This window comes from Giraffa tippelskirchi, chromosome 3, assembly GCF_054371585.1.
Source record: "Giraffa tippelskirchi isolate mGirTip1 chromosome 3, T2T-mGirTip1v1.2.pri, whole genome shotgun sequence".
NCBI lineage: Eukaryota > Metazoa > Chordata > Mammalia > Artiodactyla > Giraffidae > Giraffa > Giraffa tippelskirchi.
In genome coordinates, this window is record NC_137277.1 from 157,605,470 (window position 1) to 157,632,090 (window position 26,621).

Here is a 26,621-nt window from a genome sequence, read left to right on the forward strand (position 1 = left end):
TATTTGATAAACTATAAAAATCCATGCAAATGAATACTATTCTAAAATTTGAGTTTGCGCGTATCAGATATAAGTAAATGTTTGTGGAATTTAAATTTTATACACTCTGTACAGTAGGCACAGTGACCATTAAGCCAATTTTATCTTATTATAGTGAGCTTAATTTCCACACTGGAAAATTAGGTGAATTAAATGATTGTGTGGCTGATGATTTGATAACATGAGCTATGGCTTGATAACTGTCTTACTCAAGGCTCCCTACCACCCCAACTTGGTGGCAAGTAACAAAACTAATTCAAATGTATTAGAATATTGCATTTATTAAGGTCCCCAAAGAAAGAAGTACATTTGGACATCAGGAAGACCAGAGAACAAGGAAGCAAAAATGGTCAAAATCTTTCTCTCTCCAATTATCCTTTGCCTCTGCATGGCTGATTTATTCTTTGGTGTCACTGAGGACTGGTTATTTCTCCTCATTAATACACATGGCTCCAAAACAGACATCTCAACCAAGTTTAATCTCTCTTTAAGTTTCTAAGGTGGTGTAACCAGCACCTGTCAAACCCAAGTTCAAATTCTCTAGAAAGAGATTCTGATTGGACCAGCCTGGATTAATCATCTATTATAGGACTTCTTAACCTTTGATATTATTAACATTTTCTGCTAAATAATTATTCTTTGCTTGGGACATGTAGAGTGAGGCTCTCCTGTATTTGTGATGCCATTAAAATATTTTGTCCAATATCACAGTGAATACATTTCACACAGTAATCCAATATTACTTTAGAATCCTGCTTAAAATTCTTGCCAAAACATTGTTGCCATAAAACATTGCTTTTATTAAATAACCTAATTTAAGTCTACACTTTCATCCAACAGTATAAGAAATTTTCACAATATCTAATATTTGTATGTTCAAATTTTTAATAAAATTTTTTCTGTGTCTTCTAAGCTAAAAAAAGAAATACATTTCAAATAGCCTCCACACACTTTTCCATTTATTATTTCAGCTGTTGTTATTACAGCAGGAAGAAAATTCTTTACCATTTATATGGAGCATTTTGTGTTTCTTTTTTAAAGAAAACATTTATTCTTAAGATTAGCAAAAGTTCAGTGCTGATTTAAGCATCACAACTTTAAGAATGTTAAAACATTAGATATTTGTCTTTATGTTCCGTATACTTCGTTTTTAAATATCTTAGCAGTGATGATCATCCTCATACTTATTTTAATAACTAATACAAAAAATAATATACACTAGAGGCAAGATACATTGTGTTTAATAGTGAATCTATATTTATAATTCATACAGTTTTTATCTCTGTGCCAAGAACAGAGTGGGTACACAGTATCCTTTTCCTTTTTTCTTTCTCCAGTGAATGGATAGTCCGGTTACTATTTGGGAAAAGTCAGTTAACCTGAAATAGTCAGTTAACCCGAAATTCAGTTAATTATCATTTTGTATACATTTGGATTTCCTACTTCCTCTGATGTACAGACTCTGAAGTCATTGTTAATATCACCACACCTGTGCTATATCATTAATCTAGAAACCACAAAGAAATATGAGAAATGATTATATGTTTCACTTGAAAGCAATGAAATTCGGCAGTTTACTTACATAGAAACTAGTCTACTACACAGAAGCAAAAGCTCATTTTCAGGTTTCTGATAACCAGAAGTGTGAAAAGCTTCAATTATTAAAATTACTTGACCATTTCAAGCCTATGTTTTCTCACTGTTGAACACTTACAAGTCTGGCAATGATTTTCTGTGGGTCCCCAGCATCGGCCAGTACAGGACTTATGGCAACGTCCACCTGTAGAACAGGAAAAAGCATGTGTGTATTATAATCTTTAATCTTTCACTCTGACTAGGAGCTAACATTTCAAAGGAAATATTCCTACTTCTTTATGAGGATTTTTATGTCATACTAGAGTTGAAACATAGCTCATAAAATGCCCACTTAAGTAGCAAAATTTGAATGTCAAATACATATGAAGCAGAGAAATACAATCTCTTGATATTCAAAATCCGCTCACCATTTTACAAGAAAAGGAAATACATAACTTTGTGAATGCTCCTGGACAGTCAGAAGTAAATATTTACACGAAATAAGCTTCACTTCGACTACTAAATATTTTTATTCTACTGATCTATTCTGCTTGATATAAATTCAAAAGTTCACAGCCCACTAATATCAACAGACATTAAGGATTAAATCAATAGTTTAAAAGAAGGTGGAGCCTATGAAAACAAAAATATATTACAGAGGATAAACCTACAGAAAAACGGTTGTTTACATAATTTAGATTATCTCTTTTTGTCAAAGGTCTTTTGTATCTTTAAAAAATTATTGAAATATAGCTGATTTACAATGTTGTATTAGTTTCAGGTGTACAGCAAAGAGATTCAGTTGTACAAATATGTGTATGAATGTGTGTATGCATGTATGTATATATATTTACGTTCTCTTTCATCATAGGTTGTTACAAGATATTGAGTATCACTTTTATGCTATACAGAAAGTCCTGGCTTGTTATCTGTTTTTTATATAGTAGTGTGCATATTTTAATACCAAATTCCTAATTTATCCCTCCCCCTTCCCCTTAGGTAACCATCAGTTGGCACTTTGTCTTTTTAAAACTTTTTATGGAGGTATAATTAATGTACAGTATTAATAAGTTTCAGGTGTATGTCACAATGATTCATAATTTTTAAAGGTTATTTTCCATTAATAGTTCTGAAACAATATTAGCTATATTCCTGTGGAGAAGGACATTCAGAGGTTGTGTCTGAGTTGACCTGTAAGCTGAACCTGGGCAATCAGAGGCTTCTTACCTGCCCCTGTCCTTGAAATGTATGTCCCTCTGACTATTCTCATGCTAGCAGCTGTTTCAAGGACATACATAGTCTTGAGAGAGAAAGGTGTTGTTGAGACCATCTGGACTGAGTAAGTGACCAAATTTAGTTAAGACCTTGATGCAAACTTTTAAGACTCTGACAGCCGGATGCTGAAATCTACTCATCTTGCTGCTGCCCAAGACAGGTCTCATACATAAGTCCCCTAGCTTATGAAATTTGTCATCTACAAATCTGGTGTGGGCTGCCTTTCTTCCATTTCTCCTTGCCCTTTATCTACAGGTGCCAATTTGCAAACCAATACCTTTATATAAATATTTCAAGCATTTAAAAGAATTAATTTATTTTGGAAAGTTTAATTTCAATTATTTTTCTAATAACCTCTTCTAAAACTTTTATTGATACTACTTTCTTTCTCAAATATCAACCTTTATTTCCTGTGGCCTCATTTTCCTTTTAATGATGATGCTACTATGGGTACTGGCCTCAGCGAAAAAAGCTGTCCCACAGAGAAATTCCCTACAATCACAACAAAAGAATATTAGCTAGAAGAAATCATGTATAATGACTTTCCATGAAGTTTGCTGTTGAATTTCATAGGTTCACTCCAAACTATTGTGAGTACAAGGATATGGAATGGGCTTATCTTTAGGGAAAAGTGGACATGAAAATTTATCAAAGATAAAAGCTTTTCTATAACACACTGTTATCCTTTATTGTTAATTTTCTAATATAAATTGTGAATAGAAAAAAAAAATTGTGAATGGCTACATGCCTATGGGACTAGTGATAGGAGCAAGGATCGATGCTGTAAAGAGCAATATTGCATAGGAACCTGGAATGTTAGGTCCATGAATCAAGGCAAATTGGAAGTGGTCAAACAGGAGATGACAAGAGTGAACATTAACATTCTAGAAATCAGCAAATTAAGATGGACTGGAATGGGTGAATTTAACTCAGATGACCATTATATCTACTACTGTGGGCAAGAATCCCTTAGAAGAAATGGAGTAGCCATCATAGTCAACAAGAGTCCGAAATGCAGTATTGGGTGCAATCTCTAAAATGACAGAACAATCTCTGTTTGTTTCCAAGGCAAACCATTCAATATCATGGTAATCCAAGACTATGCCCCAACCAGTAATGCTGAAGAAGCTGAAGCTGAATGGTTTTTTGAAGACCTACAAGATCTTCTAGAACTAACACCCGAAAAAGATGTCCTTTTCATTATAGGGGACTGGAATGCAAAAGTAGGAAGTCAAGAAACACCTGGCATAACAGGCAAATTTGGCCTTGGAGTACAGAATGAAGCAGGGCAAAGGCTAAGAGAGTTCTGCCAAGAGAACGCACTGGTCATAGCAAACACCCTCTTCCAACAACACAAGAGAAGACTCTACACATGGACATCACCAGATGATCAATACCAAAATCAGATTGATTATATTCTTTGCAGCCAAAGGTGCAGAAGCTCTATGAAGTCAGCAAAAACAAGAATTGGAGCTGACTGTAGCTCAGATCATGAACTCCTTATCGCCAAATTCAGACTTAAATTGAAGAAAGTGGAGAAAACCACTAGACCATTCAGGTATGACCTAAATCAAATCCCTTATGACTACACAGTGGAAGTGAGAAATAGATTTAAGAGACTAGATCTGATAGAGTGCCCAATAAACTATGGACAGAGGTTCATGACATTGTACAGGAGACAGGAATCAAGACCATCCCCAAGAAAAAGAAATGCAAAATGCAAAATGGTTGTCTGAGGAGGCCTTACAGATAGCTGTGAAAGAAGGGAAGCAAAAAGTAAAGGAGAAAAGGAAACATATACCCATTTGAATGCAGAATTCCAAAGAATAGCAAGGAGAGATAAGAAAGCCTTTTTTTAGCAATCAATGCAAAGAAATAAAGGAACACAACAGAATGGGAAAGACTAGAGATCTCTTCAAGAAAATTAGAGATAGCAAGGGAACATTTCTTGCAAATATGGGCTCAATAAAGGACAAAAATGGTGGGGACCTAACAGAAGCAGAAGACATTAAGAAGAGGTGGCAAGAATACACAGAAGAACTGTACAAAAAAAGATCTTCACGACCCAGATAATCACGATGGTGTGATCACTCACCTAGAGCCAGACATCCTGAAATGTGAAGTCAAGTGGGCCTTAGGAAGCATCACTACGAACAAAGCTAGTGGAGGTGATGGAATTCCAGTTGAGCTATTTCAAATCCTAGAAGATGATGCTGTGAAAGTGCTGCACTCAATATGCCAGCAAATTTGAAAAACTCAGGAGTGGCCACAGCACTGGAAAAGGTCAGTTTTCATTCCAATCCCAAAGAAAGGCAATGACAAAGAATGCTCATACTATGGCACAATTGAACCAATCTCACACCTAGTAAAGTAACACTCAAAATTCTCCAAGACAGGCTTCAGCAATATGTGAACTGTGAACTTCCAGATGTGCAAGCTGGTTTTAGAAAAGGCAGAGGAACCAAAGATCAAATTGCCAACATGTTCTGGAACATCGAAAAAGCAAGAGAGTTCCAGAAACACATCTATTTCTGCTTTATTGACTATGCCAAAGCCTTTGACTGTGTGGATCACAGTAACCTGTGGAAAGTTCTGAAAGAGATGGGCATACCACACCATCTGACCTGTCTGTTGAGAAACCTGTATGAAGGTCTGGAAGCAACAGTTAGAACTGGATATGGAACAACAGACTGGTTCCAAATAGGAAAAGGAGTATGTCAAGGCTGTATATTGTCACCCTATGTATTTAACTTATATGCAGAATACATCATGAGAAACACTGGGCTGGAGGAAGCACAAGATGGAATCAAGATTGCTGGGAGAAATATCAATAACCTCAGATATCCAGATGACATCACCCTTACGGCAGAAAGTTAAGAAGAACTAAAGAGCCTCTTGATGAAAGTGAAAGAGGAGAGTGAAAAAGTTGGCTTAAAACTCAATATTCAGAAAACTAAGATCATGGCATCCAGTCCCATCACTTCATGGCAAATAGAGGGGGAAACAGTGGCTGACTTTATTTTTCTGGGCTCCAAAATCACTTCAGATGATATTAAAAGACACTCCTTGGAAGGAAAGTCATGACCAACCTAGACAGCATATTAAAAAGCAGAGACACTACTTTGCCAACAAATTCTGTCTAGTCAAGGCTATGGTTTTTCCAGTAGTCATGTATGGATGTGAGATTTGGACTATAAAGAAAGCTGAGTGCAGAAGAATTGATGCTTTTGAACTGTGGTGTTGGAGAAGACTCTTGAGAGTCCCTTGGACTGCAAGGAGATCCAACCAGTCCACCCTAAAGGAGATAAGTCCTGGGTGTTCATTGGAAGGACTGATGTTGATGGTGAAACTCCAATACTTTGGCCACCTGATGCGAAGAGCTGATTCATTGGAACAGCCCCTGATGCTGGGAAAGATTGAGGGCAAGAGGAGAAGGGGATGACCGAGGATGAGATGGTTGGATGGCATCACCGACTCAATGGACATGAGTTTGGGTAGTCTCTGGGAGCTGGTGATGGACAGGGAGGCCTGTTGCTACGGTTCATGGGGTCGCTAAGAGTTGGACACAACTGAGCGACTGGAACTGAACTGAACTGGACATGCCTATTCAAGATGTTCATTTTACCATAGCTAACTACAGTGTCGGAGAAGGCAATGGCACCCCACTCCAGTACTCTTGCCTGGAAAATCCCATGGACGGAGAAGCCTGGTAGGCTACAGTCCATGGGGTCGCTAAGAGTCGTACACGACTGAGCGACTTCACTTTCACTTTTCCCTTTCATGCACTGGAGAAGGAAATGGCAACCCACTCCAGTGTTCTTGCCTGGAGAATCCCAGGGACGGCGGAGCCTGGTGGGCTGCTGTCTATGGGGTCGCACAGAGTCGGAAACGACTGAAGCAACTTAGCAGCAGCAGCAGCAACTACAGTGTAAAAATTGTGGAATAACGTTATGTCAAAGGTTTCCATCTTTCCTTGACCCACAGTTTTTAACTCTTCCTTTTATTTAATTCTTATTTCCTTTTGGATGTGGAAGTTCTTACAACTGGGGCATTTTTGTTTTTTTGTTTGTTCTTGTCTCTCTTTATGAGACTGTATGGACCTAACATGTTAAAGGTTTCCACAGTTAAGGGACAGATTCAGCAGATACCCTTTCAAAGGCTGAACCTCAGACCATGCTACTGGTCTACTCTTCCACAAGTGAACAGCATTATTTTCGAATTAATATAATACTTAAGCTCAATCCCAGCCACACTCTTAAAAGTATCAAGATTCTGGCCCCAGTGGAGTTTATTTAAAGCAATTCTGTTTGTGAAGCACTGCTACTGACATCACCAGCATATAATATCCTGTCACTCTGCCATCTGTTTATTTAAATCCAAACACATTATAACTATATAATGCAAGCTCATTCTAGCTGACAGGAAAAGAACTCCATCTGGCCTGAACAATATAACTTTAATCAGTGATAATGATAATTAGTATTAAAAACTGACTGGAGTTCTTTTGTATAAAGCTAATAAATCTAAATTGATTTACACCAGCGGAAATTAGAAAGGACAGTGAGACAAAATGGGAAGCATTGCAAACTTTTTCTGAGTACAAACTTTTTTGAGAAAGTGGTTTATGATCATCTTAATGTCTTTCTTTAGATATGTTAAAATCCTTTAAATTAATACATTAAGTAGTCTGTTAATTGTCTGAAGCAGAGGACGATCTATCTTTTAATCTATGACTTCTCTAATAGTGTTTGGTTCTAATAAAATATTTAGCTTTATTTATTGTGAATGAACAACTATCTGTAGCTGTTAAAATATGCTGAGTAACATTCAGTTCAGTTCAGTTCAGTCGCTCAGTCATGTCCGACTCTTTGCGACCCCATGAATTGCAGCACACCAGGCCTCCCTGTCCATCACCAACTCCCGGAGTTTACCCAAACCCATGTCCATCAAGTCAGTGATAACATGTTAAAATCTTCAATGGATCCCCTTTAATTGGATTACCTATTTTTTAATCTTCTTATTCTTACAGTTTCAGTTTACTATTTCAAAGCCTACTCTCATATTTAATATAAAAGAAGTATTACTAGCAATTTTGTGTATGATTCTTATCAAAATGTAATGGCAAGACCCATTTAGTTGGGCATAAGTGGTATACTACCTGCACGCACACAGAAGTTTTAAATATTGATAATTTAACTAAGATGTCTATATGCTGTTAAGACATTTTATTTGGTAGTTTCCATTTTTCACTCATATTAAAACAAAAATATTAATCACTGCTAAAAGAGGAACCTAAAAATGCTTCTTTTCCAGGGTTTTACTCAGACTTAGATTCCCTCCATCCCTTTCGGAAACCAAATGAAGGTGATTACTTGGCCCACACATTTCAAGTTCTATAATGACAAGTGTGCTGGAGGACCATGAACTGAATCTGCTGCTCCTGAATCAATGGCTGCTCCTTCTGCCCTGTCCTTCATTTCACTGTTTCTAGAGCTCTGAGCCTTTTGGTATCCATTCAGGCACTCAGCAGTTCAGCTTTTCATTTTCAAAACTGTGTGATATACAGCACTTGGGCTAACTTGGTTTGATTCTTGCAGACAACTGAGTAATGTAGTTTTAGGGAGCATCCCAGGTGGCTCAGTGGTAAAGGAACCTCCTGCCAAGGCAAGAGACACAGGTTTGAGCTCTGGGTCAGGAAGATCCCCTGGAAAAGGAAATGGCAACCCACTCAATATGCTTCCCTGGAGAATCCCATGGACAGAGAGGCCTGGTAGGGTACAGTCAATGGTGTCGCAAAGAGTCGGACACAAGTTAGCAACATGATAACATGATGGAGGTAGTTTTAGGGACTATTACGTCTAATATTTTTTAAAAATCTGTTTTTAGTTTTTTTCCCCAACATTTTTGCTGCCCACAAGGGTCTCTTTAGTAATTATTCATCCAGAACTGGGGAAACAATTCTGCTAACTTTTTTTCCCTATTTTCCTCTCATCCATCTATTCATAAGTATTTCTTGAATACCGTCTGTATCTGTGTATCAGGAACTACGAGAAATATTGGAATTAAGCTGAAACAGACATGGTTATTATTCTAAGAAAATTCAGGCTTAATTCAGCATTATTATGAAGGGACAAGGTTTTGGCTATGTTATATCTGATGTTCACCCTCTATGTGTTTAAAGAAAGAAGTAAATATATCTGATTTTTTCAATAGCCACTCCCCACTCCCCAGCTCAAGAAGAAAGAGTTAGACAACGCCAGGCTGTGGTGGATCATTCCCAATGCAAAACCTGGTAGCTCCGAAGTCCACTATGTTCCTCATATATGATTTATCTGCTGCTGCTAAGTCGCTTCAGTCGTGTCCGACTCTGCGCGACCCCATAGACAGCAGCCCAACAGGCTCCACCGTCGCTGGGATTCTCCAGGCAAGAACACTGGGGTGGGCTGCCATTTCCTTCTCCAATGCATGAAAGTGAAAAGTGAAAGTGAAGTCGCTCAGTCGTCTCCGACTCCTAGTGACCCCATGGACTGCAGCCTACCAGGCTCCTCCATCCATGGGATTGTCCAGGCAAGAGTACTGGAGTGGATTTATCTACATAACACCTAAAATGAGATCTGCCCAGAGCATTCCAGTGGAGAGAATAAATGTGGCGTCTTATTGTTTGTGTCCCAACAGAAATGCTAGTACTTTAACTATGGCTTATTGTCTTACTCAAAACTTTCTTTCTGTCCTGTGTTCTCAGATGAGCAGTACCACAGGATGCCTGATTTCATGGGGAAAAGAAACTGCATACGTCAATAATATTTTAGTGTTACTTCATTTTATAAACTACTTCTCCAGTAGTTTGTTTTTAAAAGGAGGACAGGAAAAAAGAGAAACTAGACACTAGCTTATGTAAATGGGCAAAACATTTAGGGGCACTGAGCCTTTGCCAATGCCATCCAAATCTGCCTATCTCTATGTTTTAATCAACTACATCAGTTTTTGTTTCATTATTTATTGTGATAATTCTTTTAAAACTATTTGGGAAAATCCACTACTTAAAAATAAGAACCTGATGTTTCTATTCAGTTCAGTGATAATGTAGTTATTTAAATTAATATTTCTAATTCCTGTCAGTCTGACTCAGTTGGATATCTTAACTACAAAACAAAAATTTTAAAAAACATTTCTGTCACTTTAACAAATAATTAAAAAATAGGTGCTGATTATTGCAAATAAGTGTTATTTCAATTCACAGGCAATGACCTCTGTTTGTCAATCCATTATGTATCATTCTCATGCTCACCTGCTGGAGGAGGAAATGGCAGCCCACTCCAGTATTCTTGCATGGGAAATCCTATGGACAGATGAGCCTAGTGGGCTACAGTCCATGGGGTTGCAAAGAGTCGGACATGACTGAAGCCACTGAGAAGTTAACAAATAGGACTAAATTTAATCTTTTATGTTTGTCCAGCAGATGTTACTAAAAATGTAGCTTTTGTATTCTTTTTTAGCAGCTAGAGTCCCTGAGCCACTTTATAAATTTTCAGTTCAGTTCAGTTCAGTCACTCAGTCGTGTCCGATTCTTTGTGACCCCATGGGTTGCAGCACTCCAGGCCTCCCTGTCCATCACCAACTCCCGGAGTTTACTCAAACTCATGTCCATTGATAATTTTAAGAGTCATAAATTCATGTTGGAAGTTTTACTTGTTTGTGAAACTGCCTGACAGCAGGAATGGGATTTAATATGCACCTCTGTACTGCCTTATGGAAGTAATATGCTGGGACAGTTGAAGAGTTACAAAGTATAAAGCCACTGGCAACCATAAAAGATTATATCCCCAAACTGCCCCTAGCTAAAAGGTGATGCCGTTACATCCCTGGATTCTTCTTTCAGTTCTTTTAAAAACTGGCATTCTTGACCTCTTAACACTATATTTACTGGAGAAAGAGTAAGAGAACAATATCTTTTTTACAACCATATATTTCAAAAAAAGGAAAGTGAGACATTTTTGAAGTCTACGCTAAACCAGTTCCTTTTCCTGACCAGACCATAAAACGACGACTAAGTCAGTGTTCTGCCGTCAAGGAGCTTTCAAGCACCAGGAAATAGGCAGGAATATAGGCAAATAAATACGATAATCAAAAACACGGGTATGCATATCGTAGAGAAAAAAAGATTTTAAAAAAGGATCTCCATGGGGGTGGGCATTTCAATTGGGCTTGGCTGTCTTGTTTGTCCAGCAGAAAAGGAGGAGGAGGGAGACAAGCTCCATGCTGAATGGTTAACCTAAACAATGACACAGAGACATGGATGTGCACAAGTCTTTGGGACCATAATGAATACTTCATAGTCCCTTGAGCAATTTGCATAGAAATAGTTGTTGAAGTATCAGCTTATAAAGCATCTTGAAAGTCTTGGCTGGCGTTTAGTCTGCACAGGTGTTATGGTGTTGGTCAAGGTTTTTGAGCTTTGAAAAGATGTGATTTGACTTGCAAGGTAGAAGAAGGTGTCAGGGTATGATTCCTAAAAGTTAGTGTTGACGTGTGAGTAGCTTGTGCAAAATGCTGATTTTATAGTCTGCGATGAGGTATAGAAATCCGTTTTTAAAAAGCGATTCCAGGGATTCCAAGGATAATGTATCCAAGACAACAAAGCATATAGATAGAAGTATAATTCTTTGGCATATAATTCCAAACTCTACTAACATCATGGCCATATTTTGTGACAATTAGATCTGATCAGCTGCTTGGTAACTAAACGTACAGAATTAAACAATGTGAAAATCTAGCAGTTTCTCATTTTCATTGTTTACTCTAATTTGTGAATATATTTCCATTAATTTGCATTTTTGTTTCCCCCCGGAGTCCTAGAAAATATATAGCCTTTATTCAAATTTAAATAATTATAAATCACCCTTATGATAGTAAAGTCACAAGATGATTCCAACAAATGATGTATTAGTAGGTTTTAATGATATAAATGTAATGTGAAATTACTCTTTTTATCAGATGTTAATATTTCCCTTATTCCTATCTGACAGTTCTCACTGTCATGTGTTTATTTATCTTCACACTTTTGTTCTATAGACTTACTTTACATTTTCATATAGTCTTAATTCAATCTTCCTATCTTTGTGATCTGAAAGCTAATTATTGAATGGAAACTTTATTATTATAGATTTTGCTCTTCAGAAAAAAACTGAACAGGTATTTTCACTGAATAGAAAGACAAAGTTAAAAATTAAACATATATATATGGAATTCTTCACCTTCCCTGGTGGCTCAGACAGTAAAGAATCTGCCTGCAATGCAGAAGGTTTGATCCCTGGGTTGAGAAGATTCCTTGAAGAAGGGAATGGCAACCCATTCCAGCATTCTTGCCTGGAATATCCCATGGACAGAGGAGCCTGGTGGGGTACAGTCCATGGGGTCACAAAGAATTGGACACAACTGAGTGACTAACACTTCACTTCACCTAGCAGCAAATTAAATCAAGACTTGGTGTTTGATTGTTTTACTAATTACTGTATTGAAAATAAATAAGTAGTGTCATCCTCATTAACATTTTTATAAGTAACATCATGTTATTCATTTCAAGCAACCTAAGTCAAAGGATTGAGAGTTACATACCTATTCATGTGATCAAGAGTAATTTTTGACAGAAGGGTGAAATATATCAGAAATATATTCTGCCTTATGGCAGAAAGTGAAGAAGAACTAAAGAGCCTCTTGATGAAGGTGAAGGAGGAGAGTGAAAAAATTGGCTTAAAGCTCAACGTTCAGAAAACTAAGATCATGGCATCTGGTCCCATCACTCCATGGGAAATAGATGGGGAAACAGTGGAAACAGTGTCAGACTTTACTTTTTTGGGCTCCAGAATCACTGCTGATGGTGACTGCAGCCATGAAATTAAAAGACGCTTACTCCTTGGAAGGAAGGTTATGGCCAACCTAGATAGCATGTTTAAAAGCAGAGACATTACTTTGCCAACAAAAGTCCGTCTAGTCAAGGCTATGGTTTTTCCAGTGGTCATGTATGGATGTGAGAGTTGGACGGTGAAGAAAGCTGAGCGCCGCAGAATTGATGCTTTTGAACTGTGGTGTTGGAGAAGACTCTTGAGAGTCCCTTGGACTGCAAGGAGATCCAATGAATCCATCCTAAAAGAGATCAATCCTGGGTGTTCATTGGAAGGTCTGATGTTGAAGCTGAAGCTCCAATACTTTGGCCACCTCATGCGAAGGGTTGACTCATTGGAAAAGACCCTAATGCTGGGTAGGATTGGGGGCGGGAGGAGAAGGGGACAACAGAGGATGAGATGGTTGGATGGCATCGCCGACTTGATGAACATGGGTTTGGGTAGACTCCGGGAGTTGGTGATGGACAGAGAGGCCTGGCGTGCTGCAATTCATGGGGTCGCAGAGAGTCGGACACGACTGAGCGACTGAACTGAACTGAACTGAAATATATCAAGTTCATTCTTCAACACTTCTATCCACCCTTCCCCATAGATTTAACAACCTAGGACAAATCTATGACCACCAAAGCACACAGTTATCTCCAAGTCCATTACCACCTCAGACAGGATTACAGAGGAATAGGTGATAGACTGACCAGTTAGTGTGGCACGCAGAATTGCAAAGGTTTCAAAATGCTGAGCCTCCTTAGCAAATTTTTGTTTCTTCTGAGGTCTTCTGTAAACAGTCTAGCATAGGTATGATAATAGCAGAAACCTCAGATACAAATAGAAGCCTGGGGAAAGTGAGGTGGGAAAACCGATGAGTATCATTTTTCAAAACGTCTTTAAATCATACATAATAATGGAAACTAGGTACTCTATTAGCATGTTCAGTTCAGTTCAGTCACTCAGTCATGTCCAACTCTTTGCAACCTCATGAACTGCAGCACACCAGGCTTCCCTGTCCATTGCCAACTTCCGGAGTCTACCCAAACTCATGTCCATTGATTCAGTGATGTTTCTATATACAGAATCAAAGAGAATGGGCTAACATACACAAATTTCAGTGTCAAAGAGAAATTTGATGATAACTTATTTAGAACATAAGATTGTTACTTATTTATATCCATAGCCTCATGTGATCTTAAGAATGACTGACAGAAGTAATCTAATACATAATATGTCAAATGAATAGACTAAAGGAATTTTTACTAAAGGAATTTAATTTCTCATTGAATGGAAAGATCTGATACAATGCTGTCTATGATACTACTATTCTGTATATTTTATATTCTCCCTGCATACCTTTAAACTCCTGTAGACTACTATAACGAACAGAGACAAACTTCAAAGAGAACCATAGCAAAGAAGCCAACATGTTCCTTTGATTTTTTTTTCCTATGATTTTTTGAAAAGCCATACTATCAATAACAACAATGATTCATGTTATAATAATTTTTTTAATTTCCTAAAAAACTTGAAGCTTTTATATTTGATAATGTCAAAGATTTCTATCAAATTAAGCAATTATAAAGCATCAATTATCCCTGTTCATAGCTGTGAACATAGAGTAGAATTCCCCTTACTGAGGAACAGAATTAGTTCCAATCAATGTCAAATGTCATACTAAACATATAAGATGGAGTCTGAACTAAGGACCTTACTAGCAGACTTATGGCAACCCACTCCAGTGTTCTTGCTTGGAGAATCCCAGGAACAGGGGAGCCTGGTGGGCTGCCGTCCATGGGGTCGCACAGTCGGACACGACTGAAGCGACTGAGCAGGAGCAGCAGCAACAGCAGCAGACTTAAAAGAATATATTTAGATATGTTTGCTGTTTGTAATCAATAATAGTGATAAGAATCAGTAGATTTATGAGCACTTATGACAAGCCAGACAGGGCTACCAAGAACATCCCAGAGCATCCTTCATCCTAGATAGAGTGTAGTCTATTTAGATTATATTCCCTTGGAGGTCTGCAGTATCCAGCTTGTTCAGCCTTATGTGGTGGTGGCCCTTTCAGGAATGCTCTAAAAATTTTATGTATATTAACACAGTCAATCCTCATATAATCCTAATAGGTTAAACTCTCCAAAATTTACATGTCCAGACCACGTGGAAACAGTTGTATGCTTGCAACTCTTTGTAAAATGTCTATACCTGTATAATTATCAACAGTTTGAATATTATGTGTCCAAAATTTAATCCCTGATCTTCCCACCCCCACCAAAAATTTACCCCTGTTAAGCCTTCTCCATCTCTGACAATGGCAGCACAGCCTTTTCAGAGATTAGTTACATTTTTAAGTCATTCTCAGCAACTCTTTTCTGTCACATCCCAGATCCAAATTCACTAGCATATCCAGTTGACTCTAACTTTAAAGTACATCTAAGTGATCTAAGTGTCCAATCACTTTCTACCACCCACGTCACTAAACCACTATTATTTCTTGCTTGGATTAATGCAATAACCTCCAAACTGGTGTCCTAGTTTCTGCTCTGGCTTCTTTACCATCTCTTCTCAATATATTAGCTGGTGTGGTGCTATGTATTCGCTCAGTTGTGTCCAACTCTTTTGTGACCCCATGGACTGTAGCCTGCCAGGCTCCTTTGTCTATAGGATTTCCCAGGCAAGAATACTGGAGTGGGTTGCCATTTCCTTCTCCAAGCTAGCTTCCTGACCCAGGGATCAAACCTGCATCTCCTGCATTGCAGGTGGATTCTTACCACTGAGTCACGTGATGTTCTTAGACCAGGTCAAATACCAATAACTTCCCATTTCTCTCAAAGTAAAAGCCCAAGTTCCTTTTAATGGTCGTGGAGATCCGAGAATATTTGGTCCTCTCTTCCAGGCCTCCATAACCTTACCTCCTGCTATTCCCTTCCTGGTTCACTCGTCTCACTCTCATTCCTGCTGTTTCTAGCAGATAAACAAAGTGCATGACTCACTTAGAATTTTTATGCTTTTCTGCCCTGGACCTCTCTTTCTTTGACAGCTTGTAGTCAACTGGTTCACCTGTTCTCTTGTTTTTCCTAGATGCCGCCTCTCAATGAGGTCTTCTCTTACCTACATTATTTATATTAAATATTTCAGATGGAATTTCCATATTTTACTTCTAACATATGTTCAAATTCAAACTATTTAAAATGCAGAAAATATAAAATAAGAAGATAAATATCATCCATATACTTTGCATTTTGAGGTTTTTCATTTTTTGAATTATATATATATATGGATATAGTTTATAAATTAATAAAATACATAGTTCTGTAATCTGCTATTTTCATAGCAAATATATTTCATATTTTATACAGTACATTTTGAAGTGACATTAAACAAATGTGATTGTTTTTTGCTGTCTTTACCTCCCATCATATGGATGCACTATAATTCAATTAACCTTTTAGCTTTATGGAACACTTAGGGGATGTAGGAGATCAGTACATATATTTAAAAAAATACACATTAAGAAACTATCACTAATCTCATGTCTTATTTTAAAGAAGATTTATAGCTTATGGAGGGATGATCTGGATATCAGAAAGAACTTGACTATGTCCTTTTTTATATGCTTCTGGAAAACACTGATGGAATCTGACACTGATGTGTGGATCGGTAGATGCCTGGCGAATGTATCAGAACTCTTGATAAAAGGATTGATGTCCTGGTGGGCCTAGATTTATGTGCTGTTTCTAGAAGTGTGTCAAAGGCCTCGGTACATACCTATCATATTTGATCTTTTCATCACTGAGTTGGATAAAACAATGGAATATGCTTGCTGTTTTTTAAAATGACACAAGTCTGGACAAAGCAGTGGTTGCTCACACACAGGATTAAAGTTAAGATTTTTAAAGCACTTGGAAGGTAAAATGAGCCAAAAGTAACAATAAGACATTTAATAAGATCAGTGTATATTCCTGCCATATGTGGTTCTAAATCAGCATTTCATGTGAATAGATAGATATATACATACACAGAGTCTATCTGGCGTGGGACAGGTAAGAATTTCAATTCTCTCTCTGTTACTAATTGTGTCATTCCTTAGTTCCTTAGCTAGGTTAGTTAACTTCTCTATTTGTTCTCTCTATTTTTGCTTTTTGTATTTAAGTGTTTATTTTACACATTAAGGCTTACACTGTGTTGTATAATTCAATCTAGATATCATCATCAACATCATCAACCTCACCACATCATCTACCATTTATTAAGCACTTTCTACATTCTAACTAGTAGACTGAGTGCTTTACACATGGTATCTCATTTAATTTATACAATAGCATCATAAGCACAACTATTTGTTCTATTTTATCCATAAGAAAACAGAAAGCACCCTTTAAATGGAAGAAGAGATTAGTTCCTTGATAGCATGTCACTTAGTGTATTTGTGTCAAAAGTTTTTGTTCCTGTCCATTCTTAAATTTCTAACTGACATTTACTTTGATTCTACTGTTTGTTTATTGATTCAAATGTAAATGGCAATAAAATAATTGTCAGTTAAATATAAATATATTTTAGTAATTATTATGACAGCATTTTTTGAAACAGAAAATTATAGCCCACAGTTTAGAGAAGATAAAATACTGTAAAATCTATTATTCAAAAGTACTATTGTGCATATAATCAATTTACAATATTGTCATTTATTGCACTCTGTTCTATAACTCCTGCTAAAATGCAGAAAACATAAGCTCTGATGTCATTTTCTTTGGGATTCAAACAAGAAAAGGAGTACGTCAAGGCTGTATATTATCACCCTGCATATTTAACTTATATGCAGAGTACATCATGAGAAATGCTGGGCTGGAAGAAACACAAGCTGGAATCAAGATTGCCAGGAGAAATATCAATAACCTCAGATATGCAGATGACACCACCCTATGGCATAAAGTGAAGAAGAACTAAAGAGCCTCTTGATGAAAGTGAAAGAGGACAGTGAAAAAGTTGGCTTAAAGATCAACATTCAGAAAACTAAGATCATGGCATCTGGTCCCATCACTTCATGGCAAATAGATGGGGAAACAGTGGAAACAGTGGCTGACTTTATTTGTTTGGGCTCCAAAATCACTGCAGATGGTGATTGCAGCCATGAAATTAAAAGACGCTTACTCCTTGGAAGGAAAGTTATGACCAACCTAGATAGCATATTAAAAAGCAGAGACATCACTTTGCCAACAAAGGTCCATCTAGTCAAGGCTATGGTTTTTCCAGTGGTAATGTATGGATGTGAGAGTTGGACTATAAAGAAAGCTGAGTGCAGAAGAATTGATGCTTTTGAACTGTGGTGTTGGAGAAGACTCTTGAGAGTCCCTTGGACTGCAAGGAGATACAACCAGTCCATCCTAAAGGAGATGAGTCCTGGGTGTTCATTGGAAGGACTGATGCTGATGCTGACTCCAAAACTTTGGCCACCTGGTGCGAAGAGCTGACTCATTTGAAAAGACCCTGATGCTGGGAAAGATTGAGGGCAGGAGGAGAAGAGGACAACAGAGGATGAGATGGTTGGGTGGCATCACCGACTCGATGGAAATGAGTTTGGGTAATCTCCGGGAGTTGGTGATGGACAGGGAGGGCTGGTGTGCTGCGGTTCATGGGGTTGCAAAGAGTCGAACATGACTGAGCGACTGAACTGAATTGAAGTCATTTTTATCTGCATTCAGTTTTTTTAATAAGTACAAATGATTTGTTCATTTTTTAAAATATGAAATATCAGTTTCTAGAATACAAGTGCAAAAGTGTTAGTCACTCAGTCGTCTCCAACTCTTTGCCACCCATGGACTTAGTCCACCAGGCTCCTCTGTCCAATTAAGCAGATTAAACATTATAAAGTATTACTAATGATTGCATTGAGAACCATTAGTAAACAGAACACAGAAAATATGTATTTCTAACAAAGTTTAGAAATTACAATACTAGTGATCACTAATATTGTTACCTAATAAATTAGCAAGTGTAAGGTAAGTTATAAATATATGATCTATTATATTAAAAGGTAGTATCTTTGACAACACAAGTATTCAAAACATAGGTATAAACTTAGAAGCAAGCAAAAACAAAAATCTGACTCCCGTAAATCAGACTTGCTCTCCAGGCCAGATTTACTTTTGATCTTTGTATTTACATATCTAAGTGCTGGTTGGTTATCATAACCTCTATAGCATAGGGGCAGTTGAAACTTAATAGATAATAACATCTGAATCAATCATATTTTCTACTAAATTGACCTCTCTTTGAACATTGAATTATATATATGTATATATATGTACAGATATGTATACATATATATATAGTGCTTGTGCATGTGCTAAGTTGCTTCAGTCTTGTCTGACTCTGCGATCCTATGGCCTGTAGCCCACCAGGCTCCTCTGTTCTCTATTCTTTCTCCAAGGCTTTTTCCAAGAATGACTAAATCAGGTTATTATATAATATTGAATAGAATTCCTTTGTGTCATATGGTAGGTCTTTATTGGTTATTCATTTTAAATATAGCAGTGTGTACATGTCAATCCCATGTTCAGTTTTCACCTTTACAATTGATGGGACCTTAGGCAACAAACTTTACCTGAGTTGACGTTCTTCATAAAATATAGATGATGATACTTGCTTCCTATATATGTTAGAGGTGATTAAGTTGAATGATATATCTAAAGTACCTGGCATGCAATAAGCATCAGTCCATATTATTTCCTTTCTCCCTCCCTCACAATATTGTATATAAAAATATAAAGAAAAACAAAGAGAGACAGAGATGGAGATGGTCAGCAGAGGTAATACAGAAGACAAATGAAGTAATCTGGAGACAGACACGTTTATGCAGACAGTTGAAATGATCAGTGAGGTAGCACAATCAAGCTATGGAAAAGAAGGAACCTGTGACATCTTAGGAACTTTGACAGGCTTTGTAGACAAGAACAGTGGGTTTCAGAGGTCTCTTCAAGCATTGAGAAGCCACAGTATCAACAGAAATGTTATTGATAATCCAAAAGCAGTTAAATCTTCCTCTACTACTGGAATATCACACTCTTGACTATTTCAGCTCAGTTACATGAAAGGAGAGAGAGGGGGCAGAGAATATTTCAAAGTATGTGACAAAAAGAGAAACACACAGAGGCACAATTCTTTGGATTACTACAAACAATTACATTTCATTGATGGTGGGGTCTCTGCCCATCCCATAACGCTCATTTTTGAGACTGCTAGTCAGAGGTGCTAATGGATCCGCAAGGAATCATAACCGGGTACATGTTCAGTTTGTGAGTAGTCTCACATTCAGAAACATGGCTCAATAGCCAAAATACACATGAAAGAACTTTACTTCTCCCAAAGGGTATTTTAAATGGGATCCAAAGTTTTGCCCATGGCCACAATTCTAAATATTAGCTGTCACTCTCTGAAGTCTTTCATTCACTACAACCTATCCTCCAAGCTCTCTCCCTTCCTGCTGTCTCCCATCACAAAGCTTTCAATTTTCTACTCTTTTCCCATTGTGTCATTATTATGGCATTGACTGACTTTGACATTCTCCCTAAATTGATTTTATTCCATCTAGACCTCTGGTTAAATGATTCTCTGCCCAATTTTTTTAAATGCACTTACATCCTAAGTGTACAAGACAACATTCTAGGGAGATTCTGTGTGTGTGTGTGTGTGTGTGTGTGTGTGTGTGTGTGTGTGTGTAGGTATGAGGGACAGTTTGGTCCAATGCACTGGAAAGATCAGGCTGGCAGACACAGAATGTTTGAGCAGGTGGGAAAGGAAGACCTTGAATATTCCCACATTTGTTGTTTATATGCTGTCAGAGCAGTCGTTACTTAAGAAGTGATATATAGGTTCTATTCCACGATGAACAGTATGAAATTCCCAATATCTGCGTGTGGCGTGGTCTCCATGAGCACCCTGTGTTCACCTGTCTTCTACTTGACAACTCCAATATAGATCTATCTCCCCTATGAATTAATAAGAAATAGGTATTATCACGAGACAACTGAAATGGATGAAATTATTACAAGCTCCTTAGGGGAAGAAATAATTTCTTCTCCACAGTTCCTAACAGTACTCAAAACACAGCCAGCTTCCCAGATCAAATAACTGAACATTTTCTTCACTAAGAGACCATTATATACACACTATAGTGATAACCCAGCTTCTTCCACCCTGAGTAAAATTTGAAAGGTCTTATAATATCTGTGGTTTGAGACTTTATAATTATGGCTGGGGCCATTAATCTTGTAGTCTCCCCCTTTTTTTTTTTTCATTATATCTAAAGATTGAGAATGAGTGTTTGTTACAGATTGCTAGCCTGTAGCAGTCAGTTGGAGAGATGAGACATCACGGAGACAGATAACGAAGAAAAATGGGTAACATATTGGAAAAGATTAGCTAGATCCACGGCACTACATTAAACAGACTCTTTTAGGCATAACAGCCAGAAGTCTCATCTTATGTTTCTACCATTTTTTCACCTGCCAAAGGGACTTAGCTGTTTTTATACATATATATATATTTTGACCCCCAAGCCCTCATACTTAAAATCGAAACAACCACGTTAACAAATAGGCACATTTCTAAAATGCCACTGTAAGCCTAAGGAATGAAAATGTGATTTTAAAATTAATGATTGTTATAAGAAAGTGACCCCAAAAGCTTTACAGTAAGTAATAGCCTAAAATGTCTTGGTGTAAAATGTTCTCATTAATTTGCCTTTGAAGTTCACACAAACTACCTCTCAAGAGTAATGGATTTATAATATATATTTTAAATAGGACTCCATCAACAAGATATTTCAATGGAGTTTCTTGTTGATGAACTACTAGATAGATCTGGAAACTGAGTTGTTATTTATCGAAAAAAATTAATGATCTGTAAATTATTGCATATATAGCTATTGTTTTCATTTGCAAAGTCCTTATCAGCTAGCATATTAAATAGTTAGTCATGGTTTAGATATAGCACCATTTTAATCATGTAGCAGACATTGTTCTAAGCTATTTATTTCTCATGACAACCTTAGAAGGAAAATACTACAGATGAGGAAGCTGAGGCTTGAGAAGATTATTAACTTGCCAAACATTATACAGTAAATAATAGGCCTGAGACAGGCCTGAGATTGGAGCCCAGAAATATAGATTCCAGATTACACACTTTTAACTGATATAATCAAGTAACTAATTTATATTACCAGATGCAAGAATAGAATAATCATGTAGGACAAAGGAGGACAGAACACATAAAACAGATGAAAACACACCTAGGAATACAAACTTTAACTTTGTCATAATAAGACCTGGTTTTGATAGGATTAGAACAAATACTGAGGAAGTTCAACAGATTTGAGGAGGTCAAGATATTAGTAGGCAAGGGTGTTGAATGAGATCATTAACAAATACTTATTCAAAGTCAGTTAGGGAATGGCTACATGGAGTTAAGAGATGATTCGGAGTCACTTGCTAAAATCTTTGGACTTCCCTGGTGGCTCAGACGGTAACGAATTTGCCTGGAATGCCATGCCAGGGACCTGGGTTCGATCCCTGGGTTGGGAAGACCCCCTGGAGGATGGCATGACAACCCACTCCAGTATTCTTTCCTGGAGAAGCCTCATGGATAGAGGAGCCTGGCAGGCTACATACAATCCATGGGGTCGCAAGGAGCTGGACACCACTGAGTGACTAAGCACACAGCACACAGCTAAAATCTTTGTGTACTTGAGAAATGAACAGGTAGCATAGCTCAGTTGATAAAGAGTCTGCCTGCAATGCAGGAGACCTGGGTTTGATTCCTGGATGGGGAAGATCCTTTGCAGAAGGAAATGGCAACCCATTCCAGAATTCGTTCCTGGAGAATCCCATGGACAGAGGAGCTTAGCAGGCTACAGTCCACAGGGTCTCAAGAGCCGGACATGATTCAGTGACTAAACCACCACCACCATTCAATGAGTAAGGTGAAGGGTCCTACTGGTGGATGTCAAGAGCATTAAAAACGTGTCCTTGTAGAATCATGGATGGACCTAGAGTCTTTCATATAGAGTGATGTAAGTCAGAAAGAGAAAAACAAGTATTGTGTATTAGCGCATACATGTGGAATCTAGAAAAATGGCATAAATGATCTTATTTTCAAAACAGAAATAGAGACACAGGTATACAGAATGTATGCACATGAAGTGGGGAAGAGAAGTGTGGGACAAACTGGGAGACTAGGATTGGCAAAAGGAATTGGCAAAAAAAATTGACAAAAGGAAAAGGGAGTAGCAAAGGATGAGATGGTTACTGACTTGATGGACATGAATTTGAGCAAACTTCAGGTGATAGTGAGGACAGAGGGGTCTGGTGTGCTGCAGTCCATGGGGTCACAAAAAGTCAGACATGACTTAGCAACTGAACAATAACAAATGAGAACCTACTGCATAGTTCAGGGAACTCTACTCAGTGCTCTGTGGTGACCTAAATGTGAAGGAAATCCAAAAAAGAGCCAGTATATTTATACATATAGCTGATCCACTTTGCTGTACAATATAAGCTAATACAACACTGTAAAGTAACTGTGTGTATACGTGTATCTTAGTTGCTCACTCGTGTCCAACTTTCTGCGACCCTAAGGACTATAGTCCACCAGGCTCCTCTGTCCATGGATTCTCCAGGCAAGAATACTAGAGTGGGTTGCAATTCGCTTCTCAAGAAAGTGACTATACGCCAATAAATTAATTTTAAAATGGTGTCCTTCCCCATTCCACTTTCTATCCCCACAGAATTATAGGCATATTTACTTATAAATGGCAATGAGAAGCTAAAGGAAGGCTGATCATAGTCCCCAGATTTAGGATACGATATAGAATACCACTAGTGGTAAACATTATGCCTGCCAGTGCAGGAGATGTTAGAGACACGGGTTTGATCCCTGGGTGGGGAAGATCCCCTGAAAGGGGTCATGGCAACTCCAGCATTCTTGCCTGGAGAAACTCATGGACAGAAGAGCCTGGTAGGTTACAGTCTACAGTGTCGCAGAGTTGGACACAGCTGAAATGACTTAGCATGCATGCATGCATTATACTCTTATTCTAAATTAAGTTACTATTAATGAAATAATATTTTTTCTCCCTCAGATAAAATGTCTGAATCTGTTGTATGGATTAATAGGAATAATTTATCATTTCATAAGAATGCGATATTTATAAAGGCAGAGGAACCAGAGATCAAATTGCCAATATCCGCTGGATCATCGAAAAAGCAAGAGAGTTCCAGAAAAACATCTATTTCTGCTTTATTGACTATGCCAAAGCCTTTGACTGTGTGGATCACAATAAACTGTGGAAAATTCTGAAAGAGATGGGAATACCAGACCATCTGACCTGTCTCTTGAGAAACCTGTGTGCAGGTCAGGAAGCAACAGTTAGAACTGGACATGGAACAACAGACTGGTTCCAAATAGGAAAAGGAGTCCGTCAAGGCTGTATATTGTCACCCTGCTTATTTTACTTATATGCAGAGTACATCATGAGAAACGCTGGGCTGGAAGAAACACAAGCTGGAATCAAGACTGGCGTGAGAAATATCAATAACCTCAGATATGCGGATGACACCACCCTTATGGCAGAAAGTGAAGAAGAACTAAAGAGCCTCTTGATGAAGGTGAAGGAGGAGAGTGAAAAGTTGGCTTAAAGCTCAATGTTCAGAAAACTAAGATCATGGCATCTGGTCCAATCACTCCATGGGAAATAGATGGGGAAACAGTGGAAACAGTGTCAGACTTTACTTTTTTGGGCTCCAGAATCACTGCTGATGGTGACTGCAGCAATGAAATTAAAAGACGCTTACTCCTTGGAAGGAAGGTTATGGCCAACCTAGATAGCATGTTTAAAAGCAGAGACATTACTTTGCCAACAAAAGTCCGTCTAGTCAAGGCTATGGTTTTTCCAGTGGTCATATATGGATGTGAGAGTTGGACGGTGAAGAAAGCTGAGCGCCGCAGAATTGATGCTTTTGAACTGTGGTGTTGGAGAAGACTCTTGAGAGTCCCTTGGACTGCAAGGAGATCCAATCAATCCATCCTAAAGGAGATCAATCCTGGGTGTTCATTGGAAGGTCTGATGTTGAAGCTGAAGCTCCAATACTTTGGCCACCTCATGAGAAGAGTTGACTCATTGGAAAAGACCCTCATGCTGGGTAGGATTGGGGGTGGGAGGAGAAGGGGACGACAGAGGATGAGATGGTTGGATGGCATCACCGACTCGATGAACATGGGTTTGGGTGGACTCCGGGAGTTGGTGATGGACAGAGAGGCCTGGCGTGCTGCAATTCATGGGGTCGCAGAGAGTCGGATACGACTGAGCGACTGAACTGAACTGAAGAATGCGACAAAACTCCATGATATTAATTTATTTTTCTCTACTGATTCAAAGTGGAAGATCTCTGTCAATCATACAAACCATAAAGATCTATGTCAATCATATAACCATAAGGAACCACAGGTGTGTATTTATTCATTAAAAATACACAGCACATTTTTTAAATAAAATATTTGATATTTAGAATTATGTAACAAATTTAGAAATGAAGAAGTGTTGGTTATCCAACATTTTATTGCTTTTAAAAGCTTTTAGTTTTATCATTGTATTTTTTCTTGTAAAGCAAATGTCTCTAATCTGGAAAACACACTTTGGCAAATGATAACTAGTAATAATTATTAGCAAAGTGACTAGTAACTTGGACATATAAGTAGCTCTTATGATGTTGTGTTCTACTCCTGGGTATAGAATTTGAACTGGCTGTATAGAGAATATATTTTTTAAAGCTATCTAGATCAAAATCTTAGTTTAATAAAGTGTGAGGAGCTAGGAGAATAAAAGAGGATGATCAGGACATCTAATTTTGAGATGATTTTTCTTTTGTACATTTTTTAATCAAGGTTTTTTTTTCCTTTTATGTATTTCTGTTACTTAAAGGAGAAGTTTAAGAGAAATGTTACTGCATAATTTCCTTTCCATTTTCTCTTCCCTGCTTAGAAAGAGCACCTACAATTGCCAAAAGAATCACCTCTACACAGAACATAATTTGTTTTTGCCAGGCAGCAAAGAATTAAGTAAAAGTTGCATGGGGCTGCCTGCAACAATCTAGGCTTGAAAGATTGCTAAGTGGGTTAGCATCTTGATCTCTTTATTCATCTTTCCCCAGTTCACTGTAGGGATGTCAGCTCCCCTGCCCCAACCCTTGAGTGTAAGTAGCAGACTCTCTCCTACCTCTGTTCTGCACTTCAAAATAAAAGTGGCATAGTGAGGGGAACCAACAGGAGAGGGAAGACAAGTCTAAAACTTCTTTTTTGTAAATGGTATGAAAGGGGAGACCTGATACATCATTTTCAGTTACTTATAAACATCTTCCTTTAATTTCCTAGCTTTCTCTAAGTGATAAGAAATTAGAGAAGAAAAGGAAAATGTAAGCTCTTTAAATTCCATTTAATTTTGCAATTGAGTTTCATGAAAACAATAATGAATTCATTAGTAAACAGGAATTAACATGTGAATGGTAAGGAAATCTATAAATTATGGCTGTAGAACAGGATACAGACACATACATAATCACCCTTAACCCATTATAGTGTAAACAAATTGGAGAAAAATAGTGAAAGTGAAAGTCGCTCAGTCGTGTCCCACTCTTTGTGACCACATAGTCCTGAATATTCATTGGAAGGACTGATGTTGAAGCTGAAACTCCAATACTTTGGCCACCTAATGCAAACAGCTGATTCATTTGAAAAGACCCCAATGCTGGGAAAGATTGAAGGCTGAAGGCAGGAGGAGAAGGG

General features: G+C 37.8%; 1 protein-coding gene across 2 annotated transcripts in view; it reads right to left on the minus strand.

The window, feature by feature from the left end:
* The window catches only part of ERBB4 (erb-b2 receptor tyrosine kinase 4), a 1,244,626-nt gene that overhangs the window by 361,655 nt on the left and 856,350 nt on the right, over positions 1-26,621 (minus strand). For both annotated transcript variants that reach the window (XM_081582978.1, XM_081582977.1), the window contains exon 5: positions 1,754-1,819. In XM_081582978.1, coding sequence (XP_081439104.1) covers positions 1,754-1,819 — 66 coding nt within the window. The remainder of the gene's footprint in view (positions 1-1,753; positions 1,820-26,621) is intronic.